The 18,745-nt window shown below is 41.1% G+C and overlaps 2 protein-coding genes and 1 pseudogene across 2 annotated transcripts in view; 2 read left to right on the forward strand and 1 right to left on the reverse strand.

Annotated features, from left to right (window-relative positions):
• The window catches only part of ABCB11 (ATP binding cassette subfamily B member 11), a 92,130-nt gene extending 89,091 nt beyond the window's left edge, over window positions 1-3,039 (reverse strand). Inside the window, exon 1 of the mRNA XM_012781877.3 lies at window positions 2,816-3,039. The gene's annotated coding sequence lies outside the window, so the exon portion shown is untranslated. The remainder of the gene's footprint in view (window positions 1-2,815) is intronic.
• Window positions 3,040-11,935: 8,896 nt separating this feature from the next.
• Window positions 11,936-12,254, forward strand: LOC105880685 (ATP synthase F(0) complex subunit g, mitochondrial pseudogene; annotated as a pseudogene).
• Window positions 12,255-13,020: 766 nt separating this feature from the next.
• Window positions 13,021-14,412, forward strand: LOC105880661 (uncharacterized; the record flags this gene model as incomplete). Its single annotated transcript, XM_012781858.2, has 1 exon — window positions 13,021-14,412. A coding segment is annotated over one exon (855 nt), but the record flags the coding sequence as incomplete, so codon positions are not given.
• Between the last annotated feature and the right edge of the window lie 4,333 nt (window positions 14,413-18,745).

The raw sequence follows: 18,745 nt of genomic DNA on the forward strand, positions 1-18,745 counted from the left end.
AGAAGGCGGGGAAAAGCACACACAAAGCTCAGACCTGAGAGCCGGGACAGCAGGGTGGAGGACTGACGACGGCCAGTGAGTAGGGAAGGTGGATGGGGCAACTGTGACGCTGTGGCTGGTTGATTCCTCCGGGCCTTGTGATCCTCACGCTGGGGACCTGGGACCCGGGACCCTATCCCAAAGGCAATGGGAAGCTAATAGAGGCTTTTAGACAAGAAGAGAATATGATCAAATTTATACTTCAAAAACAATTACTCTGATAAGGCTTGGAACTTGGGAGCCCACAGGCAGATAGACTAGGAACTCAGTTTGGGAAGGACAGAAACCCCACTGGACCAAGCAGCAGAGCACCCTGGTTTATCAAGGCCAGGGTAGGGGCTAGGTTTTGCACTTTCTCTGGGGAAATTAAAATGCATTTAATTTTCTACCAAATACTATTCTTGAAACACATTGATCTTGTCTAGAATTCAGGAGGAAGAGGATTTTCCACGTCCAGGCCAAGATGGCAAGAAGAATTAAATGCCCTGAAAGCCCTTGAGGAGATGGGGACAGCAAGGGGAACCAGGCCTGGCTCAGGAGTGGAGAGGCTCCCCCGACCCCCACCTCACACTGGGAATATTCGGAGCATGTGTGTGTGGGGGGAGGGGTCCCTCCATGGCTTTTCTCTTGTGAAGTCTTGCACTTTAGTTATCATCAAACCCAGCAAATGATTTCTTTCTCCCAGAGATCATCAGAGGAGGAAAAAGATACCAATTTATGCTAAGACGCAAGAAAAATAGAACGGCATTTCCTCACGGAGAAGCCCATTGTGGGCTGACGCTGCGTGTCAACACTGTGGGAGACCCTGTGGGGAGGAGAGGACAGAATCGAGTGGGGTCCCTACAGCCCTGTGGCCAGTGGAGAAGGGAGATAAATACATGGGGATCGTCTCTGGACATGAGAGGGTCCTTTCTTCACAGCTGAGATAGAGGACGAAAGAACTGCTTATGAAGAAAATAGAATTTAACTTCAAAGTGAAATGCCACAGCTATTCTCTGTCTTTAAATGTATAGCTCTTTCCGCTTCACAAAGCAAAGCATTGGCTCCAATATTTGAGAGTCCTGCAGTGAAACTCGTGACATATTTTAAAAACCACAAAATGGGCAACAGTTTTCCTAAGTAACTTCCTAGTCCACTTTTAGCAATCATTAACAAACACCTGCCGCCATTACTCCTGGTACTAGGCCACACAGATTATTCAAGGGCCTCACAGTCTGGTCTGGGGAGTAACCTGTAAGTAGCAGCTCCTGGGCAGTGAGGCGGGGGTGTCAGAAAAGACCACGGAGCTGCAGCGGGCACAGGAGGGAACCGAGTGTGCGGAGGGGAGCAGGGCGGGGTTTGGCTGCATTGTAGAAAAGAACAGCTATTCCACAACAGCCTGTAAACAACTTACCATTTTAAACTTCTACGAATAACCACTATTAGACCCTAACATTAAAAAGTTTTAGGTACAACCACTATAATTTGTCGCTAGCATGACTAGAAAGCTACGTCTCCCTCAAAACATTTAGAAATACTGCCTTTTATTCCTAGTATTACACGTGAATGACATTTGATCTCTACGCTCATGCCATTAGCAACATGAGATTCCTGCAGGCTTTGGGAAACCTAAAAACTGAAATTAGACTCTAGAAACACAACTTTCTCCCTCTAAACATGCATCCAGAACTCATATTTTTAATATCTGTATTTTTTGAAAACTAGGAGAATGAAGAAATGAGTATGGTGCTGGAGAAAAGATAAAGTCGGTGCAGTCCTGTATGTAAAAAGAAAATGAAAATATCAGGGCCACCCCACCTCCACCCCCAACGCCTTACGCAAAACTGAAGGTGACGGACGCCCTCAGGCACCTGTGAAGAGCTGGCCCCACTGATCATTCATTAAGGAAATTTCTTGCACTCCTCCCATAAAAGGACATACAAATTACACCTATGTCTAACACCTAAAACTAAAGTCTGTTTGATTCTACCCTAATGATGAATTGCAAGTTTATTTTTACAGATAACAGAAAGGTAACAGAGCTGTAGACACAGAATCAGACATTCTTCCACCTACCCAGGGACCTCCACTTCCCTTTTTCTCTTCTCACATTCTCCCCATTTCATGTAAAACGTACATTTCCTGGGCTTCACAAAAATGCAACAATTTTACCTCATCAGCACCCCCCACCCCTGCCCCTTTCTTTTTCCTTCACTCTCTATGCCTTTAAAATGTTCAAGGTTCCAACTTTCCCTTCAGAAAAACAGCCACAGCTTTGTGTGTGGTTCTGGGCATGTCATCAATTTTGACTTAATAAATGTTTATTGATTGATATTTTTGCCTCAGTCACTTATTTGGGCTGACGTGTATTAAACCAGCCTTCCAGAGTAGAATTTGTGATTATCAGTGCAAACAGAATTGTGCTTTCATAAAGCCAAGCTGAAAAAGAAGCACACTGGTATTTTTACTTTGGGCAGATTTTTCAATCTGTTCACTCATTTGCACCACACACCCATGTACAACACACACACACTCCAGAGAATTAATGTATAAAATAGCATTGTTATCAATGTGACAGCAACCAAGAGTCATGTGTATTGTACACAATATTATGAAATCATCAATGCATTTTTGTAAGTTTCTGTCCAAGCTTAGCTGCATTATTTACCACATGACAAGAGGCCAGTCTTTGGTAAATCAGAAACACAACACCCCACAAACTAAGACTTAAAAGGACTAGGGAATGGACTTGCAGAACATAGTCCTCAAATGTTATAGACAGGTACAAGTCACTTACCTGTGGACGTGAATTTGAGGAAGCCAGAAGAAACTATGGACTCTGCTGTTGTGAGTCAAAGGGCTTTACAACCTTTTCCAACCTCGGTTTTCATCATTCTAAAGTGTTGAGCAGAATTCAAGCTTTGTCCAGAACATTATCTATTTGCTTAAGAGTCAATGCCCTGAAGGCCAGCCTAAGCACAGTTCAGTGACATCTGAGGGACACACTCAAACAATAACCTGTGAACTAAAATAAAATCTTAAGGCTTCCCCCAAATGGCTGACTGAATGGACCCTCCGTGGCCAAGGGGATATCCTGAAGCTAAATTGCCTGCCACAAGTGGCGAGGTCAGACATACCTCATCATGCCACTCCACAGACACCTTCTTGGGGACATCCTTTGTAACCCATTAACAGGCCTAAGAGTATCCAAGACAAACCTGCAGGTCCTTAATTTATACAACACATATATGTCTGGTGGCTTGTCTCTGATTTACAGACCTCCTTATCTTAAAACATTCCAAGCCTTTAGTCAAAGCTTCCTGACTTTAGCCAATTACAAGTTAAAGAATCTTTAAACCCACCTATAACCTGTAAGGGCCCCCTTCGAGATGGCCCACCTTTTGGGACCAAAACAATGTATGCCTTCCACGTATTGATTAATGACTTTACCTATAACCCCTGTCTCCCTGAAATGTATAAAACCAAACTGTAACTCAGCCACAGCCAGTCCACACTCTCATGAGGCTTCTCGGGCATGGCTCTGGGTCATGGTCCTCAAATTTGGCTCAGAATAAATCTCTTCAAAATTATTTTACAGACCAGGCGTGATAGCCCATGCCTGTAATCCTAGCACCCTGGGAGGCCGAGGCAGGAGGATTGCTTGAGCTCAGGAGTTTGAGACCAGCCTGAACAAGAGTGACACCCAATCTCTAATAAAAATAGAAAGAAATTAGCTAAAACAACTAAAAATAGAAAAAATTAGCAGGGCATGGTGGTGCGTGGCTGTAGTTCCAGCTACCCGGGAAGCTAAGGCAAGAGGATCGCTTGAGCCCAGGAGTTTGAGGTTGCTGTGAGCTAGGCTGACGCCATGGCACTCTAGCCCAGGGAACAGAGTTAGACTCTGTCTCAAAAAAACAAAAGTAAATAAATAAAATAAAATTATTTTACAGAGTGTGGCTTCTGTTTTGTTGACAAACCCCAACGCAGAGTGTACTCGGGAAACCCTGAGGGTGGCAACAGCCTTTGGAAAGTGCTGAGTCACTTTGGAAAGAGAGACAAAATGATCATGGCCTGCCCTGGGAGCCCTGGGATTCTGGCTATGGCCAACTCTTCTATCACAGTCCCTTAGTTTGGAAAAGTTACTTAAAAACATAACAAGACCAAAAAAATGCCTTTACGCTTTCCCCCTCAATATAAAAGATGACTCTTGGAAAATCCTCAGTTGCAGAGCCTGATGTTCCTGTCCCAGCTCTAGAGTATTGTGAAGACAAATAACCTGAAAGAAAGCCTGAAATAGCCTTTGCTCAAAACTCTGAGTGCATAGATGACCCTTGAACTCTGGCCTGAACAGTCAATAAACTCAGGCTCTGCCCACCAGGTGAAGCTCTGTATGAGCAGAGATTAACAATTTTTGTTAAAGTTCCAATTGAACAGAATCCCAAATCAAAATAAGCACAGAGAGCTTCTCCAATGGTTTTGTGCTACCTGCATCTCTTCCTCTTCCTTCTTGTTAATCTTAACATTTTTTCCCGAATGCTCTTATGTTTTCTCTCTCTCCTTGCCTGAACTAACCTTTTCCTAAGTGTGCCTCGCTATGGCCTTCAGCCATGGATAATAACAGCCAACACTGGTCAAACCTGTGTTAGGTGCCTGGCACACTTGCAAAATTTTATTTGTATTATCTTATTTGGGCTTCTCAACAGTTTTAGCAGTTAGGTGCTATCATCAGCATTTCCATTTTATAGTTGGAGAAGCTGAGGCACATAGAGGTTAGATAATCCACCAAACATGTTACCACTAGTAGTACAAAGCTACAGACCAGTTTATGCTAACCTTCTTCCACCCTGGGCTTGAAGTGCATTCGATAGGCCAGTGCTTCTCAGTTCGTAAAAAATAAACTATAAGATGAAATTTTCTCAATTTTCAGTTTCTGTGCCTTACATTTTCCTTTAAATTCCAGTATCCACTACTTTTTCTCTACTGGAATCTATGTATAAGATGCTTTGTGACTTAGCCGTTTATGACATAGCTTACAAAGCCAAAGATTGTAAAATACAATTTTGTATTTTATTATATTTATATGTTAAAATATCAATATATCAAGGTCCGCAAAGAAAAGCAAGATTTCTAGATGTTTCCCTAGAAGCCCTGGGATGGGTCGATTTCTGAGGTGACATAAATGTGATAATATCAGGTTTGGCACCAATTAGGACCCAGGAGAAACAACTTTGCTTCACATAAAACCAAAAAGACAGCTGAGCTGTGGGGTTGTAGCTTTCACTGGGAAGTGATTCTCAATAGAATTTTGATAGCTTTGTTGTGTTGAAGTTATTGACAACAGCCAAATTAAAAATGCTCAGGAGAAAACTGTCAACTCTGGACCAGGCATGAGCTGCTCATAGGTTCTAGGGTCCTAAGACTTCCCTTCTAGTAGCATGTAGAGCAGGGGAAGGTAAGCATGGCGTTTTAGAGCTAGAAACAATTTGAAGATATTTCATCCAATAGCCTCATCTTACAGATGAGAAAAGTTAAGACAGAGCAGTGGCCTCTCCAGAACCGCTGGAGGGTTCATGATGTCTTCCTCTGCCCCTTCACCCTGGCCCTCAGACACACCTGGGCAGTGTGAATGCTGAGTTGATTGTTCCTAATTCACTTCAGCAGTAGGGTAGTCTTCTTTATGGTTCATAGTCTGAAAACAGGTAGGGTTGTGGTCCCTGTAGTCATCCTATTAAAATATTGACTCTGTTTTGAGTACTTATGTGCCAAACGCTGTTCTCACCTCTGGGATACAGCATGAAGAAGACAGATGAGAATCCTGCCCTCAGGAATCTTTCATTCTGGCGAGGGGGGGGTGGGATAGAGAAGAAAGAAATAAGTAAAACATAATATGTCAGTGATAAATGATATGAGAAAAGCATTGCAGGAAAGGGGTAGGATAGGGAGTGTGCATGCGTATATGTGAGTGTGGGGGGGAGGAAGACCTTGCCATCATAAATCAGGTGATCAGAGAAGGGCTCATGGAGAAGGTGGCATATGAGGAATGACCTGAGCGAGCTGAGGGCATCTGGGGGAACAGCAAGTACAAAAGCCCTGGGGACAGGAGCACAGCTGGAGTGTTTAAGGAACAAGGAGGTCAGTGCAGCTGGTGTGGATTAAGCAAGAGGAAAAGTAGATGCAGATGCATCACACTGGTGGGAACAGGGGAGAGGCATGACCTTGTAAGGCAGTGGTCCTCAAAGTGTGATTGTGGCACCAGCAGCATCACCATTATCTGTTAGAAGTGTGTATTCTGTTTTTTGTTTTTGTTTTGTTTTTTTTGAGACAGAGTCTCACTTTGTTGCCCAGGCTAGAGTGAGTTCCATGGCGTCAGCCCAGCTCACAGCAACCTCAATTTCCTGGGCTCAAGCGATCCTACTGCCTCAGTCTCCCAAGTAGCTGGGACTACAAGCATGTGCCACCATGCTCGGCTAATTTTTTGTATATATATTTTTAGTTGGTCAATTAATTTCTATTTTTAGTAGAGACGGTGTCTCGCTCTTGCTCAGGCTGGTCTCGAACTCCTGACCTCGAGCGATCCGCCCGCCTCGGCCTCCCAGAGTGCTACAATTACAGGCATGAGCCACCGCGCCTGGCCTAAAAATGTGTATTCTTGGGCCTTACCCAAGACCTACTGAATCAGAAACTCTAGGATTGGGGCCAGATAAGCAACGGCTTGAGAACCACTGTAAGTGGGCCTTGGAGATCACTGTAGACCAATTAGGACCATGTTTCAAAATCAGAAAAAATGCCTTAGAGAGGGCTCCAAATCTCAAAGATAGAATTCAGCCAACAGTTGTTTTAAAACCATATTGAGGATTATTCTAGGCACTATAGAAAAGACAAAAGAAGTGGCCATTACTATATTCTTTGAATCTTTGCACCTTTCTGAGATTTTTAAAATAAACTTTCTCAATCTCATTCTGTCTGTAAAGGGGTTCCCATGATGCTGGATAAGGTATCAATAGTCCTAAAATAGAAGCCCTTCCCAATAAGTCAATGATATCAGATTTGGCTGGGTGCAGTGGCTCATGCCTGTAATCCCAGCACTTTGGGAGGCCGAGGCAGGAGGATCACTTGAGGCCAAGGATTCAAGGTTGCAGTGAGCTATGATTGCATCACTGTACTCTAGCCTGGCAACAGAGTAAGACTCCCTCTCTAAAATAAATTCACCCCATGGTTGTACAAGGCCAATGCTGTATTAGTGTAGTAGGATAACACTGTGAACCAATAACCCACTGAGGATTGAACTCTGATCTTTTTCTTTTGCTAAAAACTCCTTCCTAAGAAGGCCAGCTAGGTCAGGCTGACAAACGGTAAATTCCCACTAAGCATTCCCACTAAGCAGGGTGGTTTACTTCCCAACCTGATTCTGGTATGGCATTAACATCACCTAAAAGATAAGAAGCCCCTGTCTTAACTCAAGCATCCTAGCAGATGCCTATTCTTAAATTTAAAGCATCTTAAAGCATCCTAGCAGGTGCCTATTGTAAATTTAAAATGTCCTCCTGTCTGGACCTCCCAGAGTGCCCACACCCTTATCTTAAAATAAGCATATCCTTTCTGGTCTTCTAAATGAAGTCTAACTCTCTCAGCCAATTGCCAGCCCAAGAATCTTTAAACCCACCTATAACCTGTAAGCCCCGGCTTCAAGATGTCCCACCTTTTTGGGCCAAACCAATGTATGCCTCTCATGTATTGATTTGTGACTTTGCCTGTAACCTCTGTCTCTCTGAAAATGTATAAAACTGAACTGTAACCCAGCCACAGCGAGCCCACTTGCTCAAGGCTTCTTGAGAGTGGCTCAGGGTCATGGTCCTCAAATTTGGCTCAGAATAAACTTCTTTCAAATATTTCAGGGCTTGGATTTTTTTCCATCCACACCACGCATCTTCCTCTTCCACTTTCTTTTATCCTGGGATTCTCCCCCAAGTAGGCATTTAGGTGAATCTTGTACCTTTTTTTATCTACCTAAATTAGTATATTCCTAATTTTGTTATGTAGACATGTAAAAAAGACTAAAAGTACATGAAAATATAAAAATGATTACCTGTACATTTTAAAAATGTGAACATGGATGATTTTTATTTTCTTCCTTGTGCTTTTCTACATCTTCTAAATTGTATACAATAAGAATAAACTATTTTGGGAAAATATACAAGTTATTAAATAAAAATAATAAACAGTATGCCAAAAGGTAATGCCTATAAGAATGCTTAATAAAATTTATACAATAATGATTTTTTAAAATATATTTAGAGCATCTGGGTGGTCTCCAAATATTAGCTGTGGTTCAGTCATGACCTTTCTGCCTGGAAGGCTCTGACTTCTGCAGACAGAATGGAGCCCTCCTCTGGACATCACAGGCAAAGTTTCTGTGTCTCTCAAGCCTTTGTCTGCATTACAATCGTGGTTTATCCTAAGGCAAACCAGTCCAGCGTGGTGCCTGAACTGCTCAGTGGTGTGGCCTAATGGTCCTAAACCTGGAGGTAGATCCATCCCATGTCAGCCTTCCACCCCTGGGCCCTCTTCTACCAAAAGCCAGTTCTCGTCTGCAGTCTTGGGGATCCCCTTGGGCTCAGAGCACAGTGTGTCCCAGTCCTGCACTGTGTCTGGGCAGGGCTCCTGGAACTTCTCCAGGCCCCACCGGTTTGCACTCAGCATAAAGTAGCGGGCACATGCCACACTTCATTGTGGTCTTCAAATCATGCTTTCTTTAAGATGATCTTGAGGACAAATGTGAGAAATAGTGAGAGTTGAGTAACCTCAATATATTTTTAGACATTTTATGCTCCCTCTGTAGAATTACTAGAAACAAATAAGACTGTTTAATTACAGTCTTAGCAAGTTGTCCTTTATAATTGTCTAAATGAAATACATTGATCTCCAATCTATTTATCATCTTTAGCACTCAGTACTTGGTCAGATTTCTATTTTTATTTTCTCCCTCTAATGAGGAAAACCAACTCAAATATAGAGGCTCCATTCATGAGCACATTTTCCCCCTATTATTGAGTGTAGTTGTTCTCATCTTTCCCTGAAGGCCCATGGTTGTGCATAAAGTTATAAAAAGTATGAGAGAACATCAGTGATTGCAGAATGGAAAGGAATAGGTGGAGTACGTAAAGAAGAGCAGAATCAGAGAGAATTCCATTACAGAATCAAAGTCCTAAATAAGTGGTTGCGCCTACAGTGTTGAATACTCGTTTGAACTGTCAGATGACTTTGTTTATCACTAGAGAGGGGAATATTTGCCTGAGGCTTTGGGCAGATTGGGTTTTCATGTCTTCGCTTTAACCAGGACTCCTGCCTTCTTAAAGTGCTCTATCAGTCTTGGAAACTATTCTTTTGTTGAGGTGGAAGAGGAAGGAGGTGGTAAGAAGTGTGCTTGTCAAGCATAGCTCACAGTGACCTATGCCAAGTGGTTATAAATAAGGTGTGGGTGTGCCTATTGCTCCCTAGCTTAAAGCAAGGCCATTCATACTGAATGTAACATACCTAGGTAATAAGGAACCAGTTTTGCGAAATTAGTCAAACATGTTTTTGCATAACAATCTAATATCCTCATGAAATCAAGATCCTGTTTTCTATATAAGCCTTTCAATCCAGGGAGATGTTAGTAAACTAATATTTTTAGCTTTGAAGGGGATAAAAAATGAAAGCAGACACATTATTTTTATTGCTATGTTGTAAATGGCTGTTCAGGTCTTCCCAGTTCCACCCTTACTGTCTCTGGGTGATTCCTTAAGACACCAGGAAACTTCGATTGTGAAACACTGCTATGAAGCAGTGAGCTACCTAGACCTGAGTCACTAATGCATTGCTTCTCACTGACACTTCTCTAGGCACACATTTGAGAAGGTCACAATTTTTAATAACAATGGTTAAGAGCAGTTAACTTTTGGGACCCTGGTCTTGAGCAGTAAACCTCACACTGAGGTAGGACAAAATAAAGGTCTTGCATACAAGTCCAACCTGCATCTGACTCTGATAGACATATTGAGGTGGCTGCCATGACACTAGGGACTGTCTCCAACTTCAGCTCAGGAGTTTCAGCAGATCCCATGTCACAGTCCACACTCAGCTCTCCCAGGGTGCGGCCAGGCACCCTTACCTTCAGACCACAGCCCACTCCACACTAGCTGACTTGCCGCACGCTCACAAGACTCTTTCTTGAGTATGGCAGAGTGGCCATCTGCATGCTCAGGTATTCGTTTCAGCACCTCGCATGTTGCTTATGGGCATGTGCTAATGACAGCCACTAGTTCTTTTTTTTTTTCCTTCTTGATTGTCGTATATGTCTTTATTTTTAGTATACCTCGGTGTGGATGTGGATGTAGATATAGATATAGATATAGATGTAGATATAGATATAGATAGATATCAAGTCAGATACCAAGAAATTATCTTTCTGCTTCTTTGCCACACAATGTTTACCACATGATGCTTACCAGTGGCAAATTCCATAGCCATAACCATAACAATGACAGCTCTAAGCTAGTGCTTTCTATATATTAATTTATTTAATCTCTCCAAGGTAATGATTCATTTCTCTAGCTAATGAGGAAACTGAGATTCAGAGAGGAGGTTAAATAATTTACTTGTCCAAAGACACACAGATGCCAAGTAGGATTTAAGCCAAAGTCTATCAGACTCCAAACTCATACCCTCTCCACAAATTCAAGTTGCTTCTTAAAGTTTTTTGTTTGTTTTGTTTTGTTTTGTTTTGTTTTGTTTTGTTTTGTTTTGAGACAGAGTCTTGCTCTGTTGGTGGAGATAGAATGCAGTGGCATCAGCCTAGCTCACAGCAACCCCAAACTCCTGAACTCAAGTGATCCTCCTGCCTCAGCCTCCCGAGTAGTTGGGACTACAGGCATGCGCCACCACGCCTGACTAATTTTTTCTATTATTAGTAGAGACGGGGTCTCACTCTTGCTCAGGCTGGTCTCAAACTCCTGAGCTCAAGTGATTCTCCCGCCTTGGCCTCCCAGAGTGCTAGGATTACAGGCGTGAGCCACCGCGTCCAGCCCTTCTTAAAGATCTTTGCCAATTGCATTAATATACCTTGTCTGGCAGTCACTGTTTGCTATTAGTACTTTCTTCCTTACTAACAAAACCCTAAGTCTGTATAGGTTTAGGGCAGACATACATTCTGGAAGGTGGGCTTCAGACCCAGCCCCAGCTCCAAAGCCTAAATCAGTCATGGTCATTACATTACCCTTCTCCTTTTGAAGGAATGGAGTTAGACATGTGACTCAGTTCTGTACAGACTTAGGGTCTGTACAGTTCTGTTCAGTTCTGTGTCAGTTCTGTTCACATTATTTTCTATAATGTGAAATAATTACTTTTATTTACTTAAGCTATCATTACTGAGATAGTCTTTCACATGCAGCTGAATATGCACCAACTGATATCCCTTAATTCCTAGATAGCTTCAGAAATTAAATTGCATTATTACTTTGCAAGGAGGCATAGACAAACACACACAATTTCATATCTTCCAAACATTTTGTCATAGAGAATTTAGAAAATGACACAAGAAGTATGAAAAGCTAAATAAGAAGTCCAAGTAAGGAAACTAAGAAAAGGAACGAACAGTCCAACTAAGTGACTCTTGAATGACTCATCTCAAATCTTCATTCCAATGGCTTTTCATGGCTTCTCTGAGTGATCCCCCACCTCAGTGATTATCAGCTTCCCTTCCCTCCCTCCCCTGGATTCCTGATGTGTCACACCAATTCCAAGTCTCTGTTAGAGCATTAAGCTTTTCTCTCTTCCACACCTTTACTTCCTGGAACCCTTATCTTATTATCAGTCTTATACAATATCTGCAACTGATTCAGCCAGCCATGTGGGGTGACAAACGTTCCATCCTAGAACCATGGTCCAATCTGTCTGTAACCTCACTGAGAAGCCCCTGATGCTGGTAAATGCTGCTGTGAGTTTCTCAAAACCTTCACTGGCTGCATTTTAACACTATGCCAAGGTTGAGCTGGATCCTCCAACCCCTGCTGAGATCCCTACAGCTACTTACAACCTAAAAAGAAAATAAACAATAGAGCTTAAACTGGTGGCTTTAAACAGCTCACAGTTAAGGAAGCTGTGCGAATGGTTTGGTGGGCACTGAGGTGGAGGTGTGGATGTGGTTTTCTATCAGTGAGATCATAAGCAAGCATGGCATCATTGGCTGTAATGTTTAAAACCAATCTTTAACATCTGATTATATTTGGTTTATTATTTGAGTGTTCTTGGACCATATGTGTAATCAGATTGCTATCTGATTACAGATATTATAAAATAATGTATGAAAAAAATTTCTTCATGCATAAAACCCCTGATATCGGGTCTTTGTCCGCAGGTCAGTACGGCCCCTGGGTCCACGTAGCGCGAAAGTAAGAGGAGTATCTCTAAAGTAGATTGCTACAAGTGGAGTTGCCCAGTAGGCTGGCCTCGAATCCCTGGATTCAAGCAATACCCCTGCTTTAGCCTTCCAAGTTGCTGGGACTCTACAGGGCCACTTACCTGGGCTTCCTTGGAAACTGCACCTTCTTCACCCTTCAGAAGGCTGGGAGGCCCCAGAGCTCAGCCTGAGTTCTAGGATGGTACTTTGGCCTCAGCATTAATATTGTAGTGCTCTGTCACTTCCCGGTATTGGATTATAAAGTGACCAAATTGTTTGTGTGATCCTCCACTGAAGCAAGACAACAAACTGTATGGTAGAGAAAAGAAGTAGAAAAGAAGCCTGTCCAGAAGAAGTCTGAGAAGAAGAGCAGATAAAGAGCAACAAGATTTGGGAGGCTAGTTGCATCTATCTCCAATAAAGTACAGACTGAGAAAAAAACAGTGAATATAAGAAAATCGGAAAAGTACTTCTGATCTCAGACCTTGTATCTTTTAAGGCCATACACAGAGAAGCCTTATGAATGTAAGAAATGTGGAAATATCATCAGCCAAAAGTAAATTCTGATTCATCAAAAAATTTATACTGCAGAGAAACCTTGTGAATGTGGGAAAGCTTCCATTCAGAAGTCACACCTCAGTCAGCAGAAAATTTATAGTGGGGAAAAGCCCTTTGCCTGCAAGGTATGTGGGAAAGCCTTCAGCCACAAATCAAATCTCACTGAACATGAGCATTTTCATAATAGAGAAAAACCTTTTGAATGTAATGAATGTGGAAAAGCCTTTAGCCAAAAGCAGTATGTCATTAAACATCAGAACACCCATACTGGAGAAAAGCTTTTTGAATGTAATGAATGTGGAAAGTCCTTCAGCCAGAAGGAAAACCTCCTTACCCATCCGAAAATTCACACTGGAAAGAAACCTTTTGAGTGTAAAGATTGTGGGAAGGCTTTCATTCAGAAGTCAAACCTCATCCGACATCAGCGAACTCACACAGGAGAGAAGCCCTTTGTGTGTAAGGAGTGTGGAAAAACCTTTAGTGGCAAATCAAACCTTACTGAGCATGAGAAAATCCATATTGGCGAGAAACCCTTTAAATGTAGTGAATGTGGAACAGCTTTTGGCCAGAAGAAGTACCTCATAAAACATCAAAACATTCACACTGGAGAGAAACCCTATGAATGTAATGAATGTGGAAAAGCCTTCTCTCAGAGTTCATCTCTTACTGTCCATGTGAGAAGCTGTACAGGTGAGAAACCCTATGGTTGTAATGAATGTGGGAAAGCTTTCTCTCAATTCTCAACCCTTGCTCTGCATTTGAGAATACACACAGGTAAGAAGCCTTATCAATGTAGTGAATGTGGGAAAGCTTTCAGCCAGAAGTCACACCACATTAGACACCAGAAAATCCATACTCATTAAAAGCCCTGTGAATACCTTGAAAATGGCGACGTTTTCATTAGGAATTTACACATCATAGTGTATCAGAAATAATCATTCTGGAGCAGAGCACCATAAATGAGTTAAACCAACAAATACTAAAAACTAATGGGATATCAGAAAATTTGTACTGAAGAGAAAGTCATTTGTATGATAAAAAGCCTACAGAAAAACTTATAGCAAAGGTAATGCCGAAACTTTAGACATATTTCCACTGCAATGGAAATGGAGAACATGACTGTTACCATTGCTCTCGTCATAGATCTGGAGATCTTCACCAGTGTAATAAGGAAAACATATTGTAAGTATTGAAAATGAAGAGACAAAAATAAATGATAGGATCAACTACAAATGTAAATTATTATAAGACTCTTGTGGTATTGATTCAACAGAGCAGAAGAGATTCTAGAAAGAGATTTATGCATTTCTTAGAATTTAGAATATGATAGAAATAGCATCAGGTGAGGAATAATGGGACTATTTTAAAAAATGATTTGGAGATAATTTGTTCTCCAAGGGGGAAAATATAGACTATGAACTATAAACAAAAATAAAATCTACAGAGACTAAAAACAATAATATGAAAAAGCTATATTCTGAAATGGTTATGACTTGGGAAGTAGGGAAACATTCCTTGTAACAACTTCAAAGATACTTATTAATTCTACTTTTGAGTATATATGCTCAGGAAATAGTGTACCAGGATATTAAGTATGGCTTGATTTATAGCATACAAAAATTGGATACAACTTGAATGTCCATCAGGAACAAAATGGAAAATACTTATGATGGAATACTGTATATCTGTCAAATGCAACAAATGAGATCCACGTGTATTAACAGATCTCAAAAATCTTGTTGACAGGGAATCAAGTTGCAACATGATGCATATAATACAATGACTTTGTAAATTTTAATTAGAACTTCCCTCACAAAATTCAGTACTGTATACTGGTAATGGATACATATATGTATGTAAATGTTTTGAAATGGATTGGAAGGATACAGACCCAACTCTTGATGGTGGTCACCTGTGAAGAGTGGAGAAGGGAAGGGAATCAGTGTGGAAGGTGGGGTGGGGATTGGTTAAAGGGACTTCAGCTTTTTATATAAACATCCATTTCTCTTTAAAAAGACTGTAAGTAAATATAAAGATACTAGTTAATTCTGGATTGTGATATATGGATATCTTGTCTTATTTTTTTGTACTTTTCTGTATTTTTAAAATTTCTCAATAAGAATGGGGAAGAGGATGGGAATGCTTTACCTGTAGAAATCACATTATAATGGATTCATTCCCAAATACTAAACTTTTTATAGAAAATATTTCTAAAATTTTATCAACAATGAATGGATGGACTTGCTCTCTATGTAATATGAAATTATCTATTTTATTAAAATTAAAAATGACAGCATAAAAAAAAAACAAACCCTGATATTGGCCAGACATGGTGGCTCATGCCTGTAATCCTAGCACTCTGGGAGGCTGAGGCAGAAGGATCCTTTGAGCTCAGGAGTTTGAGATCGGCCTGAGCAAGAGTGAGACCCTGTCTCCACCAAAAATAGAAAGAAATTAATTGGCCACCTAAAAGCATATAGAAAAAATTAGCCGAGCATGGTGGCACATGCCTGTAGTCCCAGCTACCTGGGAGGCGGAGGCAGAAGGATTGCTTGAGCCTAGGAGTTTGAGGTTGCTGTGAGCTAGGCTGATGCCACGGCACTCTAGCCCAGGCAACAGAGTGAGACTCTGTCTCAACAACAACAACAAAAAATAACCCTGATATCTCCTACCATACCCTAAATTCCCAAACATTCACATTAAAACTTTTCATTTTAAAGTAAAGGTAAATTCTACAGCGGTGCTAAGTTTGTACATCCTTCCTTATAATTTGTAGCGTTGCTTCTCAATAATCACCTTTAAATCTATAAACCCCCAAATTCCTTATAACTCTCAACTCTGAAACCCACTTCCTCTTTTCTTCACACTCCTTATGGATACATATGTTTTATCTTCCCTTGCCAGGGCCTGCAGCTGTCCTTTTTTCACACAGTTGTCAGATTTTATCTTAACTCCAGTGTCCTTTGCTCTCATTTTTATTTCATTCACATCATCGTAACATTTCTGATGAATTCCTCCTACAAACCAACAGCCTTTTGAACTTCTTGAACAATCCAATGTGTTTAGCTTCCTTCTTCTTTGGAAACTCCTGGTTCCTCTTGAGCATAAAGAGGAAGACTCCTCTTTTGCCCTTGGTTCATCTTGGCATTCAATTCCTCCTTCCCAGAGCACAATCTTTGGAAAGCAGCCCACGTGTCCTGCTAACACATGGGGGAGAAAGGAACAAGGAACAACACTGTCATCACTGTTATGTGGGCAGATGCCCACGAAACACTTAATGCTCACTACCCCTTGGGAAAAACCAGATCAGGAGTACTTCTGCTCCCTAGTCCACTCGTTTTTTCATTTATTCATTTAACAAATATTTGTTGACCAATGATTGTTAGCTTGGCAACTTGCTAGGCACTATGGATAAAGATGATGACCAAAACACCATGAGAGATGGTCTCATGAAGCTTACAGTACAAAGGAGAACCTATAATAAATAAATAAACAACCATAGGAATAATGAGAAAAGTGGCAGGTCTATTAGGAAACAGTTCAGGAGGCAACAGGAGAGTTAAGCAGAGGGATCTAACTCGAATTGAGGGTTTAGAGAAAGCCGGCCTATGGTAGGGATGCTAAAGGAGCTGGCCAGAAAAAGAGTGGGAGAAGGAGTACAACCAAAGGAAAGTCACTCAAGCCCTAAGGCAGGTGAGAGCTTGGAGTAACTGGAAGAAGCCCACTGCAGCTGGAGAGTGCTGAGAAAGGTAGAGAGTAATATGGCCTGTGGCTGGACAGTTGGGTTGAAGGCTGATCATGTAGGACCTTGGGAGCCACATTATGAGTTTTAATTCAGCAGAAGTGTAATGTGATCTGATTTGCATTTTGTAATATTCACTCTGATTGCAGGGTGGTTGGAGTGGAGCAAGCTTGGAAGCAGAGAAACAGGTAGAAGCCTGCTGGAGTAATACAAGCAAAACATGCTGTGGCAGCTTAATTTACAGTGCTGGTAGTGGACTTGGCAAGAAATGGCTACTTTCAAGAAATATGTATAGGATTTATTGTTACTTATTAATTACTAAAATTAATAGGATCTAGGGTTCACAAGGAGTGGAGAGGCAAGGACAGCTTCAAAATTCTTAAACAACTGGATAGGTAGAAGTATTATTTAGTAAGATGGAGAAGAACTGAAGAGAAAAATAATTGCGAAAGCAAAAACTAAGTGCTCAGTTTTTAAATATGTTTATTTTAAAATACTGTGAGATAGCTAAGCAGAAATGTGGAGTAGCAGTGGGGTCTGGAACTCAGCAAGTAACTCTGGACTAGGGGTATTACTTTTGGATTCATTGGAGTATCTACAGTATTTATGGTCTTGGGAGAATATAAAATCTCCTAGGACAGTATAGCATGAGAAGAAATTCTACAGTTGATCCCTGAAGGGCTCCATCATTTAGGGCTGGGCCAAAGGAGGGGTAATCAGCAAAGGAGACTAAAAATTGGCTTCTATAAAAGTAGAATGAAAACCAAAAGAGTTTCTAGAAATGAATTCTAGAAGGTAAGATTTTAGACAGTCGATCTTTTTAGCATACCAGATAGCTAGACATTGAGACAGGAAAAAAAAACAACCCACCATTGTCCTTCACATCATCAAAGAAGGACGTATGCTGGACAGTAGAGGTTAAATTAATAGTATTTGGATCAATCTGCTATCCAATTGGAGAGACAAAAAAGAAATTTAAACATCATCCAAGTGGCTTGGTAATATCAGGGAAGATGGCAGAGTCGAGACCTCAAAGAGCCTGTGTCTCCCCAGAAAAACCAAAAAAAATCTGAGATCACCCTCATTAAAACTCTAGAAGATAGGAAAAAGGTTTACAGCAACCAAGAAAACATTTAGCCAGGACAATGATCACTAGGACATAGTAAGAGAACTTTGTGGAACTTATCCTTTTGCCATCTACCTCCCTGGCATGACAGTGACCTTGAACTTGGCAGCCTGTCCCAGTGTGAAAACATGGTCCTGAAGGGAATGGAAAAAACCTTGTTCTCAAGTAATTACATTTGTTTTGATGTGTCAAGAACTGATACAATATACATAACCTTAACATTTGTACCCCCATAATATGCTGAAATAAAAAAAAAATAAAAATTTAAAATTAAAAAAAAAAAAAAGAAGAAGAACTGATACAAGGGCCTGCCTTGTATTGCCTAACCTGTAACTCTCTCAGGGTGGTGGTCATTCCTCAAAAACATTGAAAGGCAAATGAACAAGCTGCTGCAGCCTGAGACAAAAATCAAGAGTTAAGGTAAACAATAGACATAACAAAAGCTGGGTAGGAAAACCTGGGGAATGAAATTCTTTGGGAAATAAGGGCTTCAAGAAGCTCCTGTGTGTACTAGGAAATCTAGAAAGCCCTGTGCCAGCCCAAGACAGGATGGTTGCTCAGAGGAGACCATAAGCTTTCACTTTTAGCTGATATGGAGGCTCAGAGCAGGCAGGAAGTGAAGAGTAATTCGTAGTTCTAAATGGCCTGGCTACGAATTGAGGAATGTGCAATACACAACCTATGCAAAGACTTGGAGACTATCTCTCTTTTTTCTCTGTTCTTCTAGTTTCTTTCTTTTCTTTTCTTTTTCTTTCTTTCTTTTTTTTTTTTTTTTTTTTTGGCTTCAAGCATTTAGGTAAATCTCTGTCAAACAACTGGCTGAATCTTAAGGTAAAAAAATACAAACTTCAGAGATCAACAAAGA

The sequence above is a fragment of the Microcebus murinus genome, chromosome 8 (genome assembly GCF_040939455.1).
Source record: "Microcebus murinus isolate Inina chromosome 8, M.murinus_Inina_mat1.0, whole genome shotgun sequence".
Taxonomy (NCBI): domain Eukaryota; kingdom Metazoa; phylum Chordata; class Mammalia; order Primates; family Cheirogaleidae; genus Microcebus; species Microcebus murinus.